The sequence below is a fragment of the Lampetra fluviatilis genome, chromosome 14, assembly GCF_964198595.1.
Source record: "Lampetra fluviatilis chromosome 14, kcLamFluv1.1, whole genome shotgun sequence".
NCBI classification, from domain to species: Eukaryota; Metazoa; Chordata; class Hyperoartia; order Petromyzontiformes; family Petromyzontidae; genus Lampetra; species Lampetra fluviatilis.
Window position 1 is genome coordinate 15,028,378 of NC_136288.1, and position 18,541 is coordinate 15,046,918.

Below are 18,541 nucleotides of genomic sequence, written 5' to 3' on the forward strand. Positions count from 1 at the left end.
CAAATCCACAAATTGCAACAATCAATATATTTTAATCAAAACCAGGTCAGAGTGCAAAAATACATCTTTTTTCAAACGAGACCTAAACGAAAATTACCAACTCAAGCGAATGATCACAGGTTCCTGTCCGATTCGGTGGTATAGGCCACAAAGTGGCGGCTACTTGCCAGATAGTGACCGTCAATTCAGAACGGCATCCATCCATTAATCACCGGGTGCAGTGATTGTCACCGTCGGTGGAGTGGAGCGGAGCGGCGTTTTGCGCGCCTACTCTGCTCGATAAATGCCACGTCCGGGAGCCATTGTGGCGGCGTAATGAGAAAGTGCGGCCCCCACTCAGCGCATTTATTCAAGAGGAATCGCGTAAATTAATAAACCTTAGGAGGGGGACGTGGAACATTGCAACCCCAGCTACGGCTGGAAAATTGAATTATTCATCTTCTACAATTTATATTTTCATTGTTCTTCATGCGATCTAAAAATAATATCATCATTGCTTCCCAGGGCCAGAGTCCCCAAGGACAGCAGAACCCTCTCTTCTTGCCTAAACCTCATTCCCAACCCAGCGATCTGCTCTCCTCTCTATGCCTCGCGGTGGGCGGTATTCTCATGCCCCTCGGAAACGGCGTCAACTCAACGATGCTCTCCCATCACAAGCGGCTCTCCAGCACACCTCATCGCTCTAAGTTTAACTCTGACCAGTAGCATGGCTGCGATGCACAGGAAGAAACTCGATAATGATTTGATGACAGTGATGATAATGACGAAGTTAGATCCTAGACAACTTCATAACAGGACCATCCTGCTCCCTGCACTCAACCCACCATCTCGTCCTTCCCTCCTCAGTCTCTAGAACCTGGCAACCCTAACACAAACTACCCATGGACGTTATACACAAAGTGAATTGGTCAGTCAATTCACAGAGGCCGAATAGCGGAGACAGAATTCCAAATACCGCAAACTGAATATTGTGAGCATAGATTAAATCATCATGATCATCGTCATCAGCAGCAAACATGATCTATCCACGGCTGGATGAAGGTCTCCCCAAACGTCAGATACCAAATAAGACCACAGACCAAATATCAAGACTGGGATTGAAAACCAGAGACCGAATACCGGCTCCGAAGCAGACTCGTGCTGGGCTACCCAATGACACCGCTGATTAAATGGTTAGAATCACAGATACATTTTTCCTGAATATTTTTGTGGGTTGCTGTCATATTGGAGCAGGCACATGATTAGAAGCCACAGCCATAGTGAGTGGTAGACTGGGTGTGGAGTGCCGGTAGCAGAAATATTTGTTTGCAGAAGCACCACACAGAAGGGGTAGTTGCTTTGGTTTGGCTCTGCGATGTTGGTGATGTCCGCGATGTCGTCTCTACGAGCCTCTCTCCGTCACCGCCACTGCCACCGCATGTTTCCCTGAGCTGGCGAGCTCCCGCCACACGCGTCCGCCCGGGAACTCAAAATCTTGAAGAGAGTCTTCCCGCATCTCCGTCGAGTAGCCTGGCTCCTGCAAACACGCGGACACGCGCGGACACGCGCGGACACGCGCGGACACACGCATACAAATTGGATACACAGGCACAAGAACATGGAGATAGGCTGACACACGGACATATGGATACAGGGCTGTGATGAAACAGCAAACATGATCTATCTACTGATGCATAAAGGTCTCCCCAACAACAAGTGTGACACAGATACACGTGGACTAAGAGACACATGGGCGCATGGGCACAAAGACACACACTAATACAAGAGCGTACAGACAAATGGGCACACGAGCGCACACACACTGACGCACGAGCATGCGGTCGCACACAACGAACACACAGGCCGAGACATGCAGACCAACACACCCACACACCGCCGCACACACAGCCAACACACGTTTCACAAGCATTGTGTTCATTATCCCCCCCCCGCCCCACCCGCCGTGCCCTCTCTGCGCACCTCTGAATAATAAATGACATTTTGTTTTACAAAAGCTCATCTTGCACCGCAACCTTAATTGGTTCCATTTGGACACCAACTGTCAGAGATCATGTCATTAATTCAGCGCAAGACCCGGGATCAAAGGGCTGAGAGCGAGGCAGTCTAAAATAGCGCCGTCGCCTGCATCTCTCCACGCATCTCATTACGGCTTAAACAAGCGGAGAGCGTCTCCTCACACAGGAATTAAAATATAACTCGATATTTTCCAGGTCACTGGTGGATTGGAGTAGGTGGCACGTTGCAAGCAGCCACTGCCATAGCGAGGAATCATGCTCTATTTGGTGTGCCAGTTGTGTAATTTCCAGGTCGGCTGATATTAAACCCGATGTAAACCCATGCTACCCATGAATGTGAATGGGAGTCTTAGTCTCTATGCATGTCTATGAATCTCGATATAAATCTATGGGCGTTTATAGGAGTCTTTGCATCTCAATGTAAGCGATTGGTGTCTATACGAGGCATTGAGTATCTACGTGAAACGATGTGTTTAATCTCTTGGTCAACATTTTCAGGTTGCTGGTCGACTGGCGTAGGTGTCATGTGATGAGTAGCCATGGCTAGAGCCATGAGATTGATTATCGTGACGAGGGTGGATCTCCGCCTCGGGGCTCCACAAGCCAGTGGGTACTTGAGCCAGCTCCAAGCCGGGATAAAGGAGGAGGGTCGGGCAAATGGGTGCTGATACTTCGGCCCATAACGAACAAATACAGAAGAATTCCTACGCAATGACAAACATAGGTCTGCGTTTTCAATTGCGCAACCGGGATTGGATCACAAAATGTACTACCGGTAACCAGCACAACTAGCACAAGCTCAAAATAACAACAGAAGAAATCACAGTAGGGACATGGGATGTTAGAACGTTACGTGCAACAGTTCAGTTAGAGTTACTTAAGAAAGAAATGGAAAGGTATAACATTTTAGTACTATCAGAATTGAGATGGACAGGTGCAGGGGAGATAGGCGGAGGTGAAGTAATTTGGTGCGGAGAAGAAAAGGAGCAGATTAGAGGAGTATAATTCACAATAAGTGCCAGTGCAAAAGCAGCTCCATTAGGATACAAACCAGGAGACTGAAACATTATTGTTGCAAGATTCAAGGGACAACCTTTAAATATTTATGTTATCCAGGTATATGTACCGTATATGTACCAACATCGGACAGCACAGAGGAGGCTCTTGAAGAGTTGCCTGATTAAATAGAGGACACCTTGAAGGAAGTATCCATAAAAGATATTAAAATAATTGTAGGAGACTGGAATGTGAAGATTGGAAAGGATAACTCCGAATGGGAGCATATTATGCGAAGGCATGGGTATGGAGAAAGACATTTAAGAGGAGATAAATTACTAAAATTTGCTGCAACATATGATATGTTGATTTGTAATACTAAGTTCCAACAAAAAGACTTTGAAAAATATAAATGCAAGACACCAGATGAAAAACATACAAATATGATAGACTTGGTAACGATTGACAGGCGATGGAGAGCATCAGTGAAACTGTGCAGGACATTTCAAGGAGCCGACATAGCATCTGACCATAGCTGAGTATTATGTAACTTACAATTGAAGTTAGAATGCATGCCCAGGACGCTTTATGAGCAGAATATCGAGGCACGTGACAATGAGGAAACAGGAAACTCGAAGAGGAAATAAGAAAAAGGATGATGGAGGCAGAAACAGAAAAAAGTATATTGACATGAAGGAACCACCCTAAACAAGATAGTGGAGCAGACAGTAGAAGCAACAATACCCTGAGCAGAAACACCTAAAAGAAATTTGATAACAGATAGAACCTTACAACTGGCACAGGAATGGAGAAAAGCAAGCCTAAAAATAAAATATTCAGAAGAGATGCAGAAAAAGTACAAAAAGCCGTGCAATGAAGTCAGAAGATCAGCAAGAAGAGACAAGCAGGAATGGCTTGAAAAACGATGTAGTGACGTGGGACAGTACGCAGGAGAGTATAAAACCAGGGAGGTTGACAAACTTGTCAAGAGTACAAATAGAAGTGGCAACCAAGACAAGCAGCTATAATAGACAAGGATGGTAATATTTTAATGGACAAAGAATAATATAACAATAGATGGACAGAGTATTGTAGTGAATTATATAGGGAAACGGATCGGGATGAGGAAAATGATACAATATTATACAAAAAGGTAGAGAATGCAATACAATTTTCAAGAAAAATAAGAGCCCAGATATGGATGGATTAAGAGGGAAAATTATAAAAAAAAATATCTGGAGGAAAATAACTCATGAGCTATGCATGGCCATATGGAGATAATGAAAAATACCAGATGAATGGACAACATCTGTGACGGTTACGATACCTAAGAAAGGAGATTTGACAGACTGCAATAATAGGACCATAGCATTGATGAGTCACATGGGAACGGTGTTAATGATAGTACCTTTGAATAGGCTTAAACAGCAGATAGAAGAATATCTTGCTGATTAAAAGGCAGGTTTTTGGAGGGATAAAAGCACCGTACAGCTCTTCTTTATGTTAAGGCTGAGAGCACAGAGAGCAAAAAGAAAACATAGAACTGTATACAACTGTTTTGTGGATTTTCAAAGTGTTGCAAGAAAGTGTTCATACACCGAATAATTCAGCAAAGAATGCAGGACTGAGGGTCAATGTGGAAAAGACAAAGACGATGGTGTTTGGAAGTGAGAATGACAGAATGATAGGAAACCGAAAGATAGAGCATGTACAAGCAAATGGTCTACTTGGGAAGCATGTCGACCTGGGACAATGACTCTACAAAGGACATAATAAGAGCAACGGTCGAGAAGGCAAAAGGAGTAACGGCAGGATTTAACAACATATACAGAAGCAAGCAAAATAGCTACAAAATCAAGCTGAGCATCCTAAAGAAATGCGTTTTCAGCACAGCTCTGCATGCCTGTGAAACTTAGACACTAAGAAAGACTGACAGGGACAAAATAGTTGCATTTGACATGCTACTGCTGTAGGACACTACATCTTAGTTGGACGCAGAGAGTGACAAACGTAGAAGTGAGAAAAGGCTGAACATAACAGAAGACTTGATGTAAGCTGCACTGAGAAGGACACGAAGCTTGTTTGGGCACATATGCAGGATGGAGAACAACAGGAAGATATAAACTGTAATGATAAGAATAATGGGGGGAGCTGGAAGAAGAGCAAGACCCTGTAGGGAATGGCTGGATGACATAAGAGATTGGTGCCAGAGAGATGCACATCGCCTCAGCATGTTGGCACAGGATAGAGAGCAGTGGAAACAAGTGACACAAATTGCATTAGACACCTTCAGGCTTTCAGCCCAGATGATGATGATGATGAGTGTGGTGACAATGATAGCGATGATGATGATGAGAGCTATGATGATGATGATGATGATGAGAGCTATGATGATGATGATGAGAGCTATGACGATGATGATAGCTATGATGATGATGATGATAGCTATGATGATGATGATGATGATAGCTATGATGATGATGATGATGACAGCTATGATGATGATGATGTTAGCTATGATGATGATGATGATAGCTATGATGATGATGATGATAATGATAATAGCTATGATGATGATGATGATGATAGCTATGATGATGATGATGACAGCTATGATGATGATGATGATGATAGCTATGATGATGATGATGATAGCTATGATGATGATGATAGCTATGATGATGATGATGATGATAGCGATGATGATGATGATGATGATAGCTATGATGATGATGATGATAATAGCTATGATGATGATGATGATGATAGCTATGATGATGATGATAGCTATGATGATGATGATAGCTATGATGATGATGATAATGATAGCTATGATGATGATGATGACAGCTATGATGATGATGATGATGATAGCTATGATGATGATGATGATAGCTATGATGATGATGATGATAGCTATGATGATGATGATGATGATAGCTATGATGATGATGATGACAGCTATGATGATGATGATAGCTATGATGATGATGATGATGATAGCTATGATGATGATGATGATAGCTATGATGATGATGATAGCTATGATGATGATGATGATAATAGCTATGATGATGATGATGATAGCTATGATGATGATGATGATAGCGATGATGACGTTGATGAGTGAGTGCTTCCTCACCATGGGGGGCATGTAGGCGGCCTTGTGGATGCGCACAGGAAACACAAAGTGCTCGTGCAGGTGATCCACGTACTCGCACACCCTGCGGGACACCACCACACACCACGGCACACCACCACACACCACCGCATCCCACGGCACACCGATTAACACCACACACCACCGCAAACCACGGCACACCACCACACACTACCGCAAACCACCACACAACTATTAACACCCCACAGCACACCACCACTTAACACAACACCAGAGTGCGAAACCACACACCACCATACACAACCACACAACCACCGCAACACCACGGCATCACACCCCACCCCACCACCGTATTCCACCTTGCACAACCGCACCACAAGTACCAACAACCATTTACCAACGCGCCGCCAAACACAACCACAAAGAACAATCAAACTCAAACCCCGCACACCCCAAACACACGCAATAAAAGTCACACCTGCCACACGCAAAAACAAAACTCACACAACACAGATCCCCTGTATAGCCTCAATAGACTGTTGGGGCAAGTGCTGCGAGCAAGCACCTATGAAAGCCATCACGTTAAACGAGGGGGTGGGTAGCCAGCACCATGCTCGACCGCCTTTGTCTCCCCAGTGGCAACATTTACACGTTTGCACCAGGTACTCATTTTAGGCCAAGTCGACCTAGAGGAAGCCTAGGACCGATTCAGATAATCATCACTGGCGTTGATTGCTGCAAGCGGAAACAGAACACAACCAGCACACACACGCACACTCGGTACACACAACACAACGGACACCCAACTCAACTGTCAAATGAACACACACACCAATCAACACAACCGCCAAACAATAAACACAACCGCCAAACAATCAACACAACCGGCCAGAGCCGGATGTGGGTGTTCCTGATCCCGGGTCACCAGGCAAGAACCATCGCTCCACTTCTCCTCCTCTTTAACATTCACAGCAACGCAACGACACGAATAAACAATCTGACTTTTCTCACTAACTCCGTCACGTCAATGTTTGTCGTGAGTCCGTCGAGAGTCGTGGGCCCGGGACACGCATCTCGATCGCCCCCCACCTGCCTCTTCCCTCCCCAAATCTGACCCCGCTGCCACGCGACACGCGTGACGCTAAGCGTGATGTCACCTGTTCTCCAGCGACGTGGACACGGAGAGGAAGTCGAACATGCTGATGTGCTGCGCAAGCTCACACAGCCCCACGCCTCCCGCATGCGGACACACGGGCACTGCAAAGACAAAGATCCCCCGTATAGCTTTTACGTGACTGTTGGGAAAAGTGCTGTTAGCGAGCAGCTATGCAGGCCGACACATAAGGGGTGGCCGTCTTTGTATCCCCAATGCTGATATTTAGACACCGTTATAGGTTCTCATTTAAGGCTCAGTCAATCTAGGGGAAGCCCAACACTGGTTCAGATACCTGTCACGAGTGTTGGCCGGGAATTGAGCGATAACCGAACTTGGGTCCAAGGGTTCATAACGCAGTGCGCCAATCACTACACTACAGCTCCCTACATGGGAACTCCACACACACAATGTAAGTAATCATTCACAGGTGCATACACACATGGACGCACACACACACGCATATAAACATTCACATAAAGACACAAACACGCATGCGCACACAATTCATTAACATACGAACGTAGGCACACACAGAAGTCAGGCCCACAACCCATCACAACTCGTCTAGGCCACAGCTCTGATTAGCACGGTTGGCTACATACGGTGCGAAAGTTCAACAACATGCATAAATACACGTGGTGTGCTCAAAGTTGATGCCGCCCATACACAGGGCCACCCATAGCCACCATCAATTCCTGTCCCATTGCCCCCGAGCTTCTGGACCTGTGCTCCCCCGTGCCCACCAATGGCTGCATCTGGCCTCCACGGCTACCCCTGGCCACCCCCGACCACCCCCGGCCGCACCTTGGAACTTGCAGGCCATGAGCAGCACGGCGAGGATCTCCGGAATGCCGCCCAGGCGACACGTATCCACCTGGCAGAACTGCAGCGCCTTCGCCTGCAGAAGCTGCTTGAAGACGACGCGGTTCTGGCACTGGGGGCGCAGGTCACGCCACCGCGACGGTGCCGCTCGTTAGATCGATGCCAGCTGGCTCCGTTGTGACTGTCTGAACGTCCGTGTGTCCGTTGGGGGGGCGAGTGGGTTAGCTTGCTCAGTCGTTCGTCGTTAGGGAGTTGGTTGGGTCAGTTGCTCACTCATTCGGTGGTTGGTTGGTGTCGTGATTGTAAACAGCGCGGACGTGTTGTACAGTTAATTAAAAAACCCAAGTGAAATCGATGCTGACAAACCAATTAACACTGATACTAAAATTAAATGAGCCATGAGGAAATTAAATAACAAAAATAAACCAAACATAATTGGCCACAAACTATCATGACTGCAACTCAGACACAACCTCACACCAGGGACACAACAGAGCAACACAACGCACACCCACGCCCGAGCCCACCCATCAGCATTTGTACTCCCTGCATGTAACCATTTCCCTACGAAATCAACAAACTTCGCAGTAGAAAAAGGAATATAAAAAAAATCGGCCAAAATCATTGAATTCAAACCTCAGCGCCGGTATCAGGAACTCACCTGCTCACCCGTCGCCACGCCAATCCCCAGCGCAGACAGCGCCTGAGACAGCGGGAGACAGCGGGAGACAGCGTCACACCAAGACAGCGTCACACCAAGACAGCCGAGGAGCCCCCCGGCTACAGCGTCTCCTCGCCAAGAGACGTGGTGTTTAACGTGAAGAGAGATGCGTGACTTTGCTATACACTCCCCCCACCCCCCGCACCACCCAGTTGTAGAATGGTGGTGCCGCCTACAGCTCCATCTGTCACGTTACTCCGCGTGTCACATGACCCCATTTAATAACGTGTCCCCTTGTACCGAAGAGTAATTCCTATAGTCACGAAAGCTTCAAATCAAGTTTGTGTTCCCACATGTCACGTGACCCCGCGGGGTGGCACCTGCGAGATGTGTTTGTGACCCAGCACGTCGTCGGGAGATGTGGGCTCCTCGATCCAGAGGGGCCGGAACCTCGCGAGCTTCTGCGTCCACTCCACGGCCTCCAGCACGTCCCAGCGCTGGTTCGCGTCCAGCATCTATGCCCCCCCAAAACCAAAATGCATTTCAAGTGGAGGGCACGGGGTGATCATCACCACTTGGCCAGCATGGAGATATTGGGACAGCGCGGGAGGGCAGTGCGTGGGTAGTGCGCGGGCAGCGTGTGGACGGCGTGTGGCTCGTGTGTGGGTAGTGCGTGGGCTGCTGCATGCCACCCGTACCAGGGTACAGTCGGGCCCAATGACGTCACGGATGATGCGGCAGCGCCGCTCGTCGTCCTCCAACGAGCTCCCCACCTTCACCTTGAACCTGCGCCAGCGCTCGGCAAACACGGAGCGCGGCGCGATCAGCGTAAACACGACCCCCGCGCCGCCTCTCATGCAAATCAGCGTCGAGCCGCGCGCTAGCAAAACAACTCCTCAGATAATCGCGCTAATTGTGTTTGCGCTCGGCACAACGCAGGTAATCAACGGCATTAATGAGGAGGAGGCAGCGTGCGTGGCGTCCACGTGCTCACGGGTAGGGAGTTTGTTGCAGTCGCACGCACGTCTGCGCTCAATAGCCTCCGCTCGTCGGACTGCCTGTCGGCCTATGCTGCCCTGGTTTGTTCGCATCCCACGGGGGTAGGCAGCAGAGAACAGTGCACAAAATCCATCGTTGTACTGCTCTTCTACGCTCCGCGTCTATACTTACCCCTCACCACTCACCCCTCAATCCTGACCCCTCAATCCTCACTGCTCTCTCCTCTCCCCTCACTGCTCACCATTCACTACCAACCCCTCACCCGAAAACCGTTGTCTCACCTTGTCCAGCCATCCTGCAGGGCCTCAGTGCACCGCTGGGAAAAGGGTGGGGAGAAGTGTGAGACAGTGGGAGATGGGAGGGGAAGTCAAGGAGTGACAGAGGGACACACGTGACCATCGTCAGGATCCTTACGGGACCAGCGTTCCATTACAGGTGTGAGGTTCAGGTGACACAGGTGAGTGAACGAGGCACAGGTGTGAGGTCCAGGTGACACAGGTGAGTGAACGAGGCACAGGTGTGAGGTTCAGGTGACACAGGTGTGAGGTCCAGGTGACACAGGTGAGTGAACGAGGCACAGGTGTGAGGTCCAGGTGACACAGGTGAGTGAACGAGGCACAGGTGTGAGGTTCAGGTGACACAGGTGAGTGAACGAGGCACAGGTGTGAGGTTCAGGTGACACAGGTGTGAGGTCCAGGTGACACAGGTGAGCGAACGAGGCACAGGTGAATTGGGGCCACACCTGTCTGAGTTCGGCGTCTGGGTAGCCAAGCCACGCACAGGACGTGGTGTATGCCGGGAATCCTGATTCCATCAGCTGGCTTTCTGGAGGTCACAGTGAGATGGGGTGAGGGGACGGGGGAGGGCGGGAAGTAGGGAGGATAAAGACGCTCAGAGGTGGTGTGTTGAACTTCTTTCGCACCGTACGTAGCCAACCGTGCTAATAGGAAGTGCGGGAGGATAACAAAGTAAACACAAAAAGCGGTTCTAAAGATAGAGTTTTCAATTTAGATTTAAATGCAAATTGTTCCAGTAGCTTCATAACTAATTATTCTCCATCTGCCCACCTGAGTGCAATTTACACCAAGTCCAGTGCAGACCGCTCACCACCGCAAGTCGCTCGGTCTTGCGGACGGAGATTAATTTTGCGCTGGGTCGCGACCTTTCCCCTACGGCTTTCAATTAAAATGGTAGGCAACAGGCGTCTCAGCAGGCGCATGGGATGGAGCCGGAGCCAGAGCCAGATTCCCATCCTCCGCGTGGACGCAGGGCACCCCCCGTTAGTGCCCCACGGGGGCTGCATGGTGGGCAGCAAAGAGGGCAGCCCAACAAAATCCACGATTGTATTGCTGTATTCCCGCATCTATGCTCACCCCTCACCGCTCCAGGTCACTCATGCTAATGAGACTCTATCCTGGTCTCCAGTTCCCACCAGGTTCAACAAAATCAACTTGAGCTGCTCTGCCGGAGCAGCTGAATCGGGACTCGGCTCAGTGAGGGCCCCGTGGGCTATATCAGGGGTGAGGAACCTTTCTTTTTACCACCGAGCGAAGAATACGAGTTTAAAATAAGTCCGGCGAGCAAACACATGTTAACGCACACTTAGCATTACACACGAGGGTGTGCATTTACCGCATTCATGGGATGCCTGCTCACCAATCCAACACATTCATGATGGATACTCGCAGTACAGCAAGTAGGCGTCGCACCGGCGTGTACGGTGATCAAGTGTTCTCTCCTCCGCAGAGTCGGGTTTCTCCAGACTCTACAGTTTTCCCTCTCAAATCCACCACAAACTCCCGTAGGAAATCGGACAAACGTCCAAACAGGACACGTGCGGGACAAGAACTTCTGGCTTCCTGAGTTTAATAAAGAGATGAAGCTGTAGAAACGTGTCCGTGGGGGGTGTGAAACTCCCAATGAGAATATAAAGGGGGGGGGGGGGTGTGAGGGGAAGGGAGGGGGCCTTGCACACTCACCCCGCGCCTCCCTGCCGACCCTTCCCTTGCGCAGGATTTCTGTAAAACACCAGAGAGCTTGTTTCAGAAAGGAGAGAGATTTATTTTCATCCAAATAAGATTCTACTCTTGCTGCTGATGACACTGTGAGAATGCATATTAATTTGGGATTAGCTTGCACCACCAAGTGTTAGTGAGCAGCCCGTGCTAGGAATGTGACAATTGCAAACATTTTCTCCAATTTTACGCCAATTGTGTTATTAACGAAAACAGACGAGGAACCCATGTGGAGCCCTCACACAGCAGTACACCACCCCGTGTAAGGGAAAGGTTCACAGGTGTTGCTACCGCAGAACTACTTCTGAAATCTTTCAGGTGAATACTTGGAGGTAACATTTCCCCACCCACACTGCTGCAGACAGTAGCATCCATCGCATGACAATCCGATATTTTTCATTCTCAGGGGTGGAATTTATCCCCAAATTAATTTAAAAAAACAAATGTGTTACGATGGTTTCCTGTGCTGTCATTGGCGATTGGTTTGAGAGCATCAATTCAATCAACTTGACAACCCAGCTCAGTCAAGAATAGCTGGATCCCAGATTCAAACCTCAGCATCTCACTGGCGCGAGCTCAGTTCTCCGACGTGCCCATGACGAACCCTATGAGCCGAAATGGTCCATTTAGCGCTGGACTTTGTCTCCACGTTTTGGGAAATCCCACTGACTAATAGCAACACGATGTTATACTAAAGTTGTGTTCGTGTTGGATCATCTTCATGAAAGTTATCCACCATCTGGTATGGACGGATGGACAGGCTGACAGAGCTAACGCATTAAAGCTTTTAAGCGGGGCGCGTCACCTAGCGCCTCGGCGCGTGTCAGCGCGTCCGTGATGTAGCCGAAGTCGATGCAGGACACCAGCTGTTCGGGCTCCTGGGGGGCACGGAAGGTGCGGGGGGGGGCAGGGGAAAAACAAGGATAAATCTTTCACTGAATATTTTACATGTTTGTAGTCGAGGGCACATGATTCGCAGCCACAGCCAGAGGTATACTGGAGGTGGTGTGCCGGATGCAGAGAGAGACGAACCCCCTGCCACTCGATCACCCCCACCACCGCCCCGCCACTCAATTAACCCTCCCAGCTGGGGGCTGCCGTCCAATTCATTTTTGTTTGGTTTTATCACAACCTCTTTTGTGCCGACACCCAATTTGCTGTTTGTTTAGCCTCATCCATACAATTAGCATACGTTTAACATGTTAATATTAAGTACTTAAAAATAACATATCATTTGCGAACATCGCCGGTTCTTGAAAGTCACGTACGGGATTTGATGCGTGTATCGCGAGCATAAAACTGTCTTTCTAACAATGCACTAAAGCATCACTGCTTTCCTAGAACAGATTTTTGACATTATTTTATTTTGGCTGTGGTGGGAGGGGGCAGGGCCCCCCACTTACCATGTCACTCAGCAGCTTCCACAGCGGCTGCAAGAGGGGGGAGGGGACAGAGGCAGTCAGCCAGGCGCGACACCACAGCTCCAACTCCCCCAGGTCCCTCTTGGGGAGCTAAAGCACTCACCCATCAGCAGCTGGCCATTGTAACACCGTCAAACATTAATGCACGATTGCCCAAGAGCGGATTATACCCCCACCCCCCCCAAGAGAGGCTATGGGGGATGGAGCGCGTGACTTGTCATTCAACAACAACAACCGCCGCCGTTCACTCTGAAGTCACCATGACGCTTTGTGCCATGCTAGGTGAACTGTGAGGCCACATGAAGTGTCAAAGACCCGCTGGCAGGAGGTCATGGAACAGACCCAGGTGCCATGGGTTGACCGACTGAGATGACTGGCAGATGCACCAACTGTACTCCGCTCGTTGTTGTGAGCATCGTTCCTCTAACCTCCATTGTTGCTGGAAGGCAACTGCCTCCAACTCCCCAGCAGCCTCCTTTATAAACCTCCTCCACAGAGGTCTATCTTGACACTGCTGGTACCAGTCATTAGAACATCAGATTAGCTGCACATCCTTCTGTACCACATCAGTCCATCTATTCTCTAGCCCGTGCCGCGCCCATTCAGCCCGATCTATCCAGCCGAATAGAAGCTGCTTGAGCATGCGGTGGTTGGGCATGCGGGCTACATGACCCAAACACACACAGACAAAGATCCCCCCCCCCGTACAGCCTACACAGACTGTTGAAGCCGGTTCGTCGCATGATGAGGGTGCAACCCGGAATCACCAGCATGCATCACCTGTGCTACCTCTACCACTCACCCCTCGAGCAAAACCTGTGCAACATTCCCTACCTGTACCACTCACCCCACCTGTGTCACTCAACTCACCTATGCCGCTCATCCCACCTGTACCACACACCCCAAGAGCATCACTCACCCCACCACCTCCTCCAGCACACGTGCACCACCCACACCCATCTCGCTGTGGCCCCGTGGCTGCCCCCGGTCCTACCTTGCCCTCGAGCCGGGCCCACAGGTCCCAGAGTGCGTTGAGCACGGCCGCCATCGCCAGGTGGATGACGCCTTTCTCCGGGCCCACCTGATCGCGCCCATTTGTACACACGCGTACACGTAGTCGAACAGAGATACGTGCCCACACAGATGCACACAGATGCACACATATACACGACACACGCATGGACAGACACCTTCATCGATTGCCCTGGATATACACGTTCTCCCATTTTCCGGCTGTATCCTTCTTTGATAAGTTCTTCAGTCACATCCTGGAATTAATTTCACGTTATCGGCAAGTATCAGAAAATGTATACTTTGATCTCTCCTCTTCTCTTGGTCCCGTGTAATCTCACCCCAACAGACCCCCTCAAGACCCCCCTCCCCCTCACCTTTCCCGTGTCCCCTCAGCTCCCTCACCTCCCTCCCTGCTCACCCAGCGCAGCTGCCCGTCGTTGGCGAGGCGATGGTAGAAGGAGCCAAAGTCTTCGAAGATTCGCTCAAGTTGCTCGCCCACGACGAGGTCTGATACGGCACGCACGGCGCACACGACTGCCATGCACGCATACAAAGACAAAGATCACCCGTACAGCCTTCATGAATTGTTTGGGAAAGTGCTGTTAGTGAGGACCTATGAAGGCCGGCAAGGCACACAAGGGGGTGGGTGGCAAGCTGCCCAGCCGACTGCCTTTGTCTCCCACGTGGCAATGTTTACACAATCGCTCTGGGTACTCATTTGAGGCCGAGTTAACCTAGGGGAGGCCCAGGACCGGTTCGGATAATCACCACCGGTGTTGGTGACCATGAGCGGAAATAGAGCCCGGGTCACTGGGCTCGTACTACAGTGTGCTAACCCCTAACATACAGGCCCCACAGAGGCACGCAAATACACTTATGTATGTTGAACTTCTTTCACGCCGTACGTAGCCAACCGTGTTTATCGGAAGTGCGGGGAAGGACAACAAACTAAACACAAAAAGCAGTTCTGCATGTATAACCATGTGCATGTCAAGCGAGCCCCAGGCGTGCCTGTGTCTGGGCTCAGTGTGGCCCCCTAGGTTTGGTGTTGGTGGCGTGCCCCCTCACCCTCTTCCCGTACCGATCTCGTTGCCCCTGCCCAGGGTGAAGGTGAGGCCAAACCCGGAGAGGCCTCCGCATGCGTCCGTGCGGACCTCCACGTAAGCAGCCGAATAGTCGGGGTCACGGTGCTGCACACACAGAGACAAAGCTCCTCCGTGTAGCCGATTCAGACCAGTGCAGTGCATCCAGCATGCACCTATGAGTGCATCCAGCATGTACCTATGAGTGCATCCAGCATGCACCTATGAGGCCGTCACGGCGCACGAGAGGGTGGTGTGGCTAACATCACCGCGTTTGTCTCCATAGTGCTGATGTATTTATTTAAGGCCGAGTCAGATAATTGTCACTAACATACCAGTCCCCACATACAACACGCAAATACACTTACAAGCACGTATGTATAAACTGGCCACACATCTCAAATACTCATTGCAGCAATGTTTGCGAACATTACGTGCAGTTGTCACCACACTGTAACTTCGCACAGCAAAACCTTTTACTTGTCTTTACATCCTCAGCAGAAAACATCAATGTGTCACTGAGCTTCTCATGTGCATTCGCGCAAGGGCGCCACCATATTTGATCGCATGATAACATCCACCACCTCGAGCCAAAATCTGGAGAGATCATGTCTCCGAAATCTCAATGAAGTTAACGTAACGATGCTAATCATAATGAACAGCCTACTACTTAGATGAAGAAGGCCCATCCCAGGCCGGGCCTGTGGCCTTACTCGCTGAGGAAAGGGCGTCCCAGGAGCGATGCTAGAACGCTACAGCCATTGCCGGGAATCCAACTCGGGCGACAAGGTTGATGGTATTCATATTCTTGGTTGATGGAATGGTGCGCGATCACTGTGCCACTGCTCCCACCCAGGTCTCCGAGTGAAACGCCTTGCCAAAGCACACACGCAAACAAGCATCCACAGTTATCCACAATCTAGGTGTATACAAACCAATGCCCACGCTGCACACATATTCTGCTACGTGTACATGCCATTCGTGAATCCACTACTGGATGAGGGCTTCTCCACGCCGTGATAGGTCGTGTGGGTTATTTGACCATACTTCACTATGCTGGTTAGTGCCGGTTGATGAAGACGCGCAGCATGGTGTGGAAACATATCGTCGCATGCAATGCAGAAGGGCTACTGTCCCAAACGGTGCCAATTGTTTTCTTTTAAGACCACAGTGTTATGATTGTATTGCATCTGTGTGCCACTGCCAACACAGCAGCAGTAGCAGCAGGAGCGGCAGCGTGTAATATAATACATATGAAGTATTTTCTGCACTGCTCTCAGCTGCACACACACACAGTTAACAGACTCTATCTACTGCACGCTGAATTCACACTCACTCCATCTAAACCAACGATGGGGGAAGTTCCCTTACCGTCACCTAAATATGACTTACACCCACATTGTCACGCACCTTGGCGTGATGCAATGCAAATACAAGAATCGCGCGAAAACGATGTCTCGACTTTCTTGAACTCGCAACAACAACAACGACGACGGCGGCGATGACGACGATGACGACGAGGGGCGGCGTGGCCCTGCAGAAAGCGGCGCCCTCTAGCACCCGACTCGTGCCGCTAGGACGCACGCGGGGGTCGTGGTGTCACCAAGACGCGGGGTTTGTGGTTTGTGGTGTCACGTGTCTCTCACGTACCATGGCGTCAGAGCCGTGCTGCTCCAGGGACGTGGGGAACCTCACGTCTCGCACAGTGATCCCCGTCACCCGGCCCTGGGGTCCCATCGCGAATCGGGGGGGTGCAGGGGTCCCAGGAGAGGTCCCAGGAGGTCCCAGGAGGGGTCCCGGCAAGACGAGAACAACGGTCCCAGGGGTCCCAGGAGCGGGGTTCTGGGGACAGGGGTTCTGGGGACAGGGGTCCCAGGAGCAGGGTTCTGGGGACAGGGGTTCTGGGGACAGGGGTTCTGGGGACAGGGGTTCTGGGGACAGGGGTCCCGGGGAGCAGGGTTCTGGGGACAGGGGTTCTGGGGACAGGGGTTCTGGGGACAGGGGTTCTGGGGACAGGGGTTCTGGGGACAGGGGTTCTGGGGACAGGGGTTCTGGGGACAGGGGTCCCAGGAGCAGGGGGCACAGCGACAGCGACCCTCAGCCTCCCCGCTGCTGCTGCCCTGAGCGATGCCGAGCACACGGAGGCAGCGCGGGCGGCGACGAAGAGAGGGGTTCGTGGGGGTCAGAGGGAGGGGTTCGTGGGGGTCAGAGGGAGGGGACGGGGTCGGGGGTCCCGTATCAGATCCGGGCCGAGCGCGAAGCCTGCAGCTTGAAGCGGAACTCACGGAGACACAAACACGGGGAGACAAACACGGGGGACACGGGGAGACAGACACGGACAGACAGACACGAGGAGACAGACACGAGGAGACAGACACGATGAGAAAGACACGAAGAGACAGACACGGGGGACACGGGGAGACAGACACGAAGAGACAGACACGGGGGACACGGGGAGACAGGCACGGGGGGCGCTGAGAGCTACTGAGACACGGGGATACGCCGAGACGCGGGCTCTCTGTGTGTGTGTTTGTGTTCTCTCCCCTGCTGCACCAAAATGGGGTTCCTGCGGTTTCCGCGCAATGCAACTGGTGTGGGGCAAGCATCACCCCCCCCCCCGTCTGTCGAGAATGTAGCAGCATCGCCGCCTAGCGGCAGCACTTCCGCTGTGGCCTCCCGTGGGCATTGCGAGCGCGATACGCGGATTCTCGGGTCTTTCGGTAAAGTCACGGAGATAGGTTCCAAGAAAACAACAAAAATAAGAAAGTGGTTTTTAGTCGTCTTTTGTCATTTTTCTTCGAACCTATCTACGTCACTTTACCGAAAGACCCGAGAATGTGAATTCCTGCAGTCACGGAAGCTTGAGCGTGAGAAGCCCTCCCTGGGTGAAGTCTCCAAATGAAACTGAAACATGTGGCTATGGGTGCGATGTTACGTCTCGTCTACGGGTCTTATGTGAATCTCAGGGTCTCCCAGGGTCTTATGTGCGATGAAGATGGGCCATTGCCCGAAACGTCGCGTGCTGTATGGTTTCGGACAGTGCGAGCGGAGTGAGCCGGGGCTGCCCTCTCGTGGACTCGGGCCGCTGCCGTGAAGAGAGTCCCGCTCGCAGGCGACGGCCCCAAGTCACGATGATGTCGACTCGAGCGATATTGCAGAAGGGCGAGGAAGCTGGAACGCCACGGCTACTGCCAATCCACTGCTGGATGAACGCCTGGCCACGCCGCGTCGCTCATGTT

The 18,541-nt window shown here is 50.8% G+C and overlaps 1 protein-coding gene across 2 annotated transcripts; it reads right to left on the minus strand.

Annotated features, from left to right (window-relative positions):
• Positions 1-81: 81 nt before the first annotated feature.
• Positions 82-17,889, minus strand: ENOSF1 (enolase superfamily member 1). 2 transcript variants are annotated; one of them, XM_078862809.1, is made up of 16 exons: positions 16,953-17,383; positions 15,302-15,410; positions 14,639-14,754; positions 14,126-14,287; positions 13,189-13,215; positions 12,591-12,663; positions 11,750-11,788; positions 10,513-10,595; positions 10,052-10,086; positions 9,470-9,557; positions 9,152-9,286; positions 8,772-8,813; positions 8,093-8,222; positions 7,290-7,389; positions 6,154-6,235; positions 82-1,516 (listed from the first exon to the last, which is right to left on the minus strand). In XM_078862809.1, exons 1-16 carry the CDS (start codon positions 17,037-17,039, stop codon positions 1,382-1,384), a joined length of 1,443 nt encoding a protein of 480 aa, XP_078718935.1. In that variant the 5' UTR covers positions 17,040-17,383; the 3' UTR covers positions 82-1,381. The 2 variants fall into 2 exon arrangements, with proteins under 2 accessions (XP_078718935.1, XP_078718934.1); XM_078862808.1 differs by having other exon boundaries at positions 83-1,516; positions 14,201-14,287; positions 16,953-17,889.
• Positions 17,890-18,541: the final 652 nt, after the last annotated feature.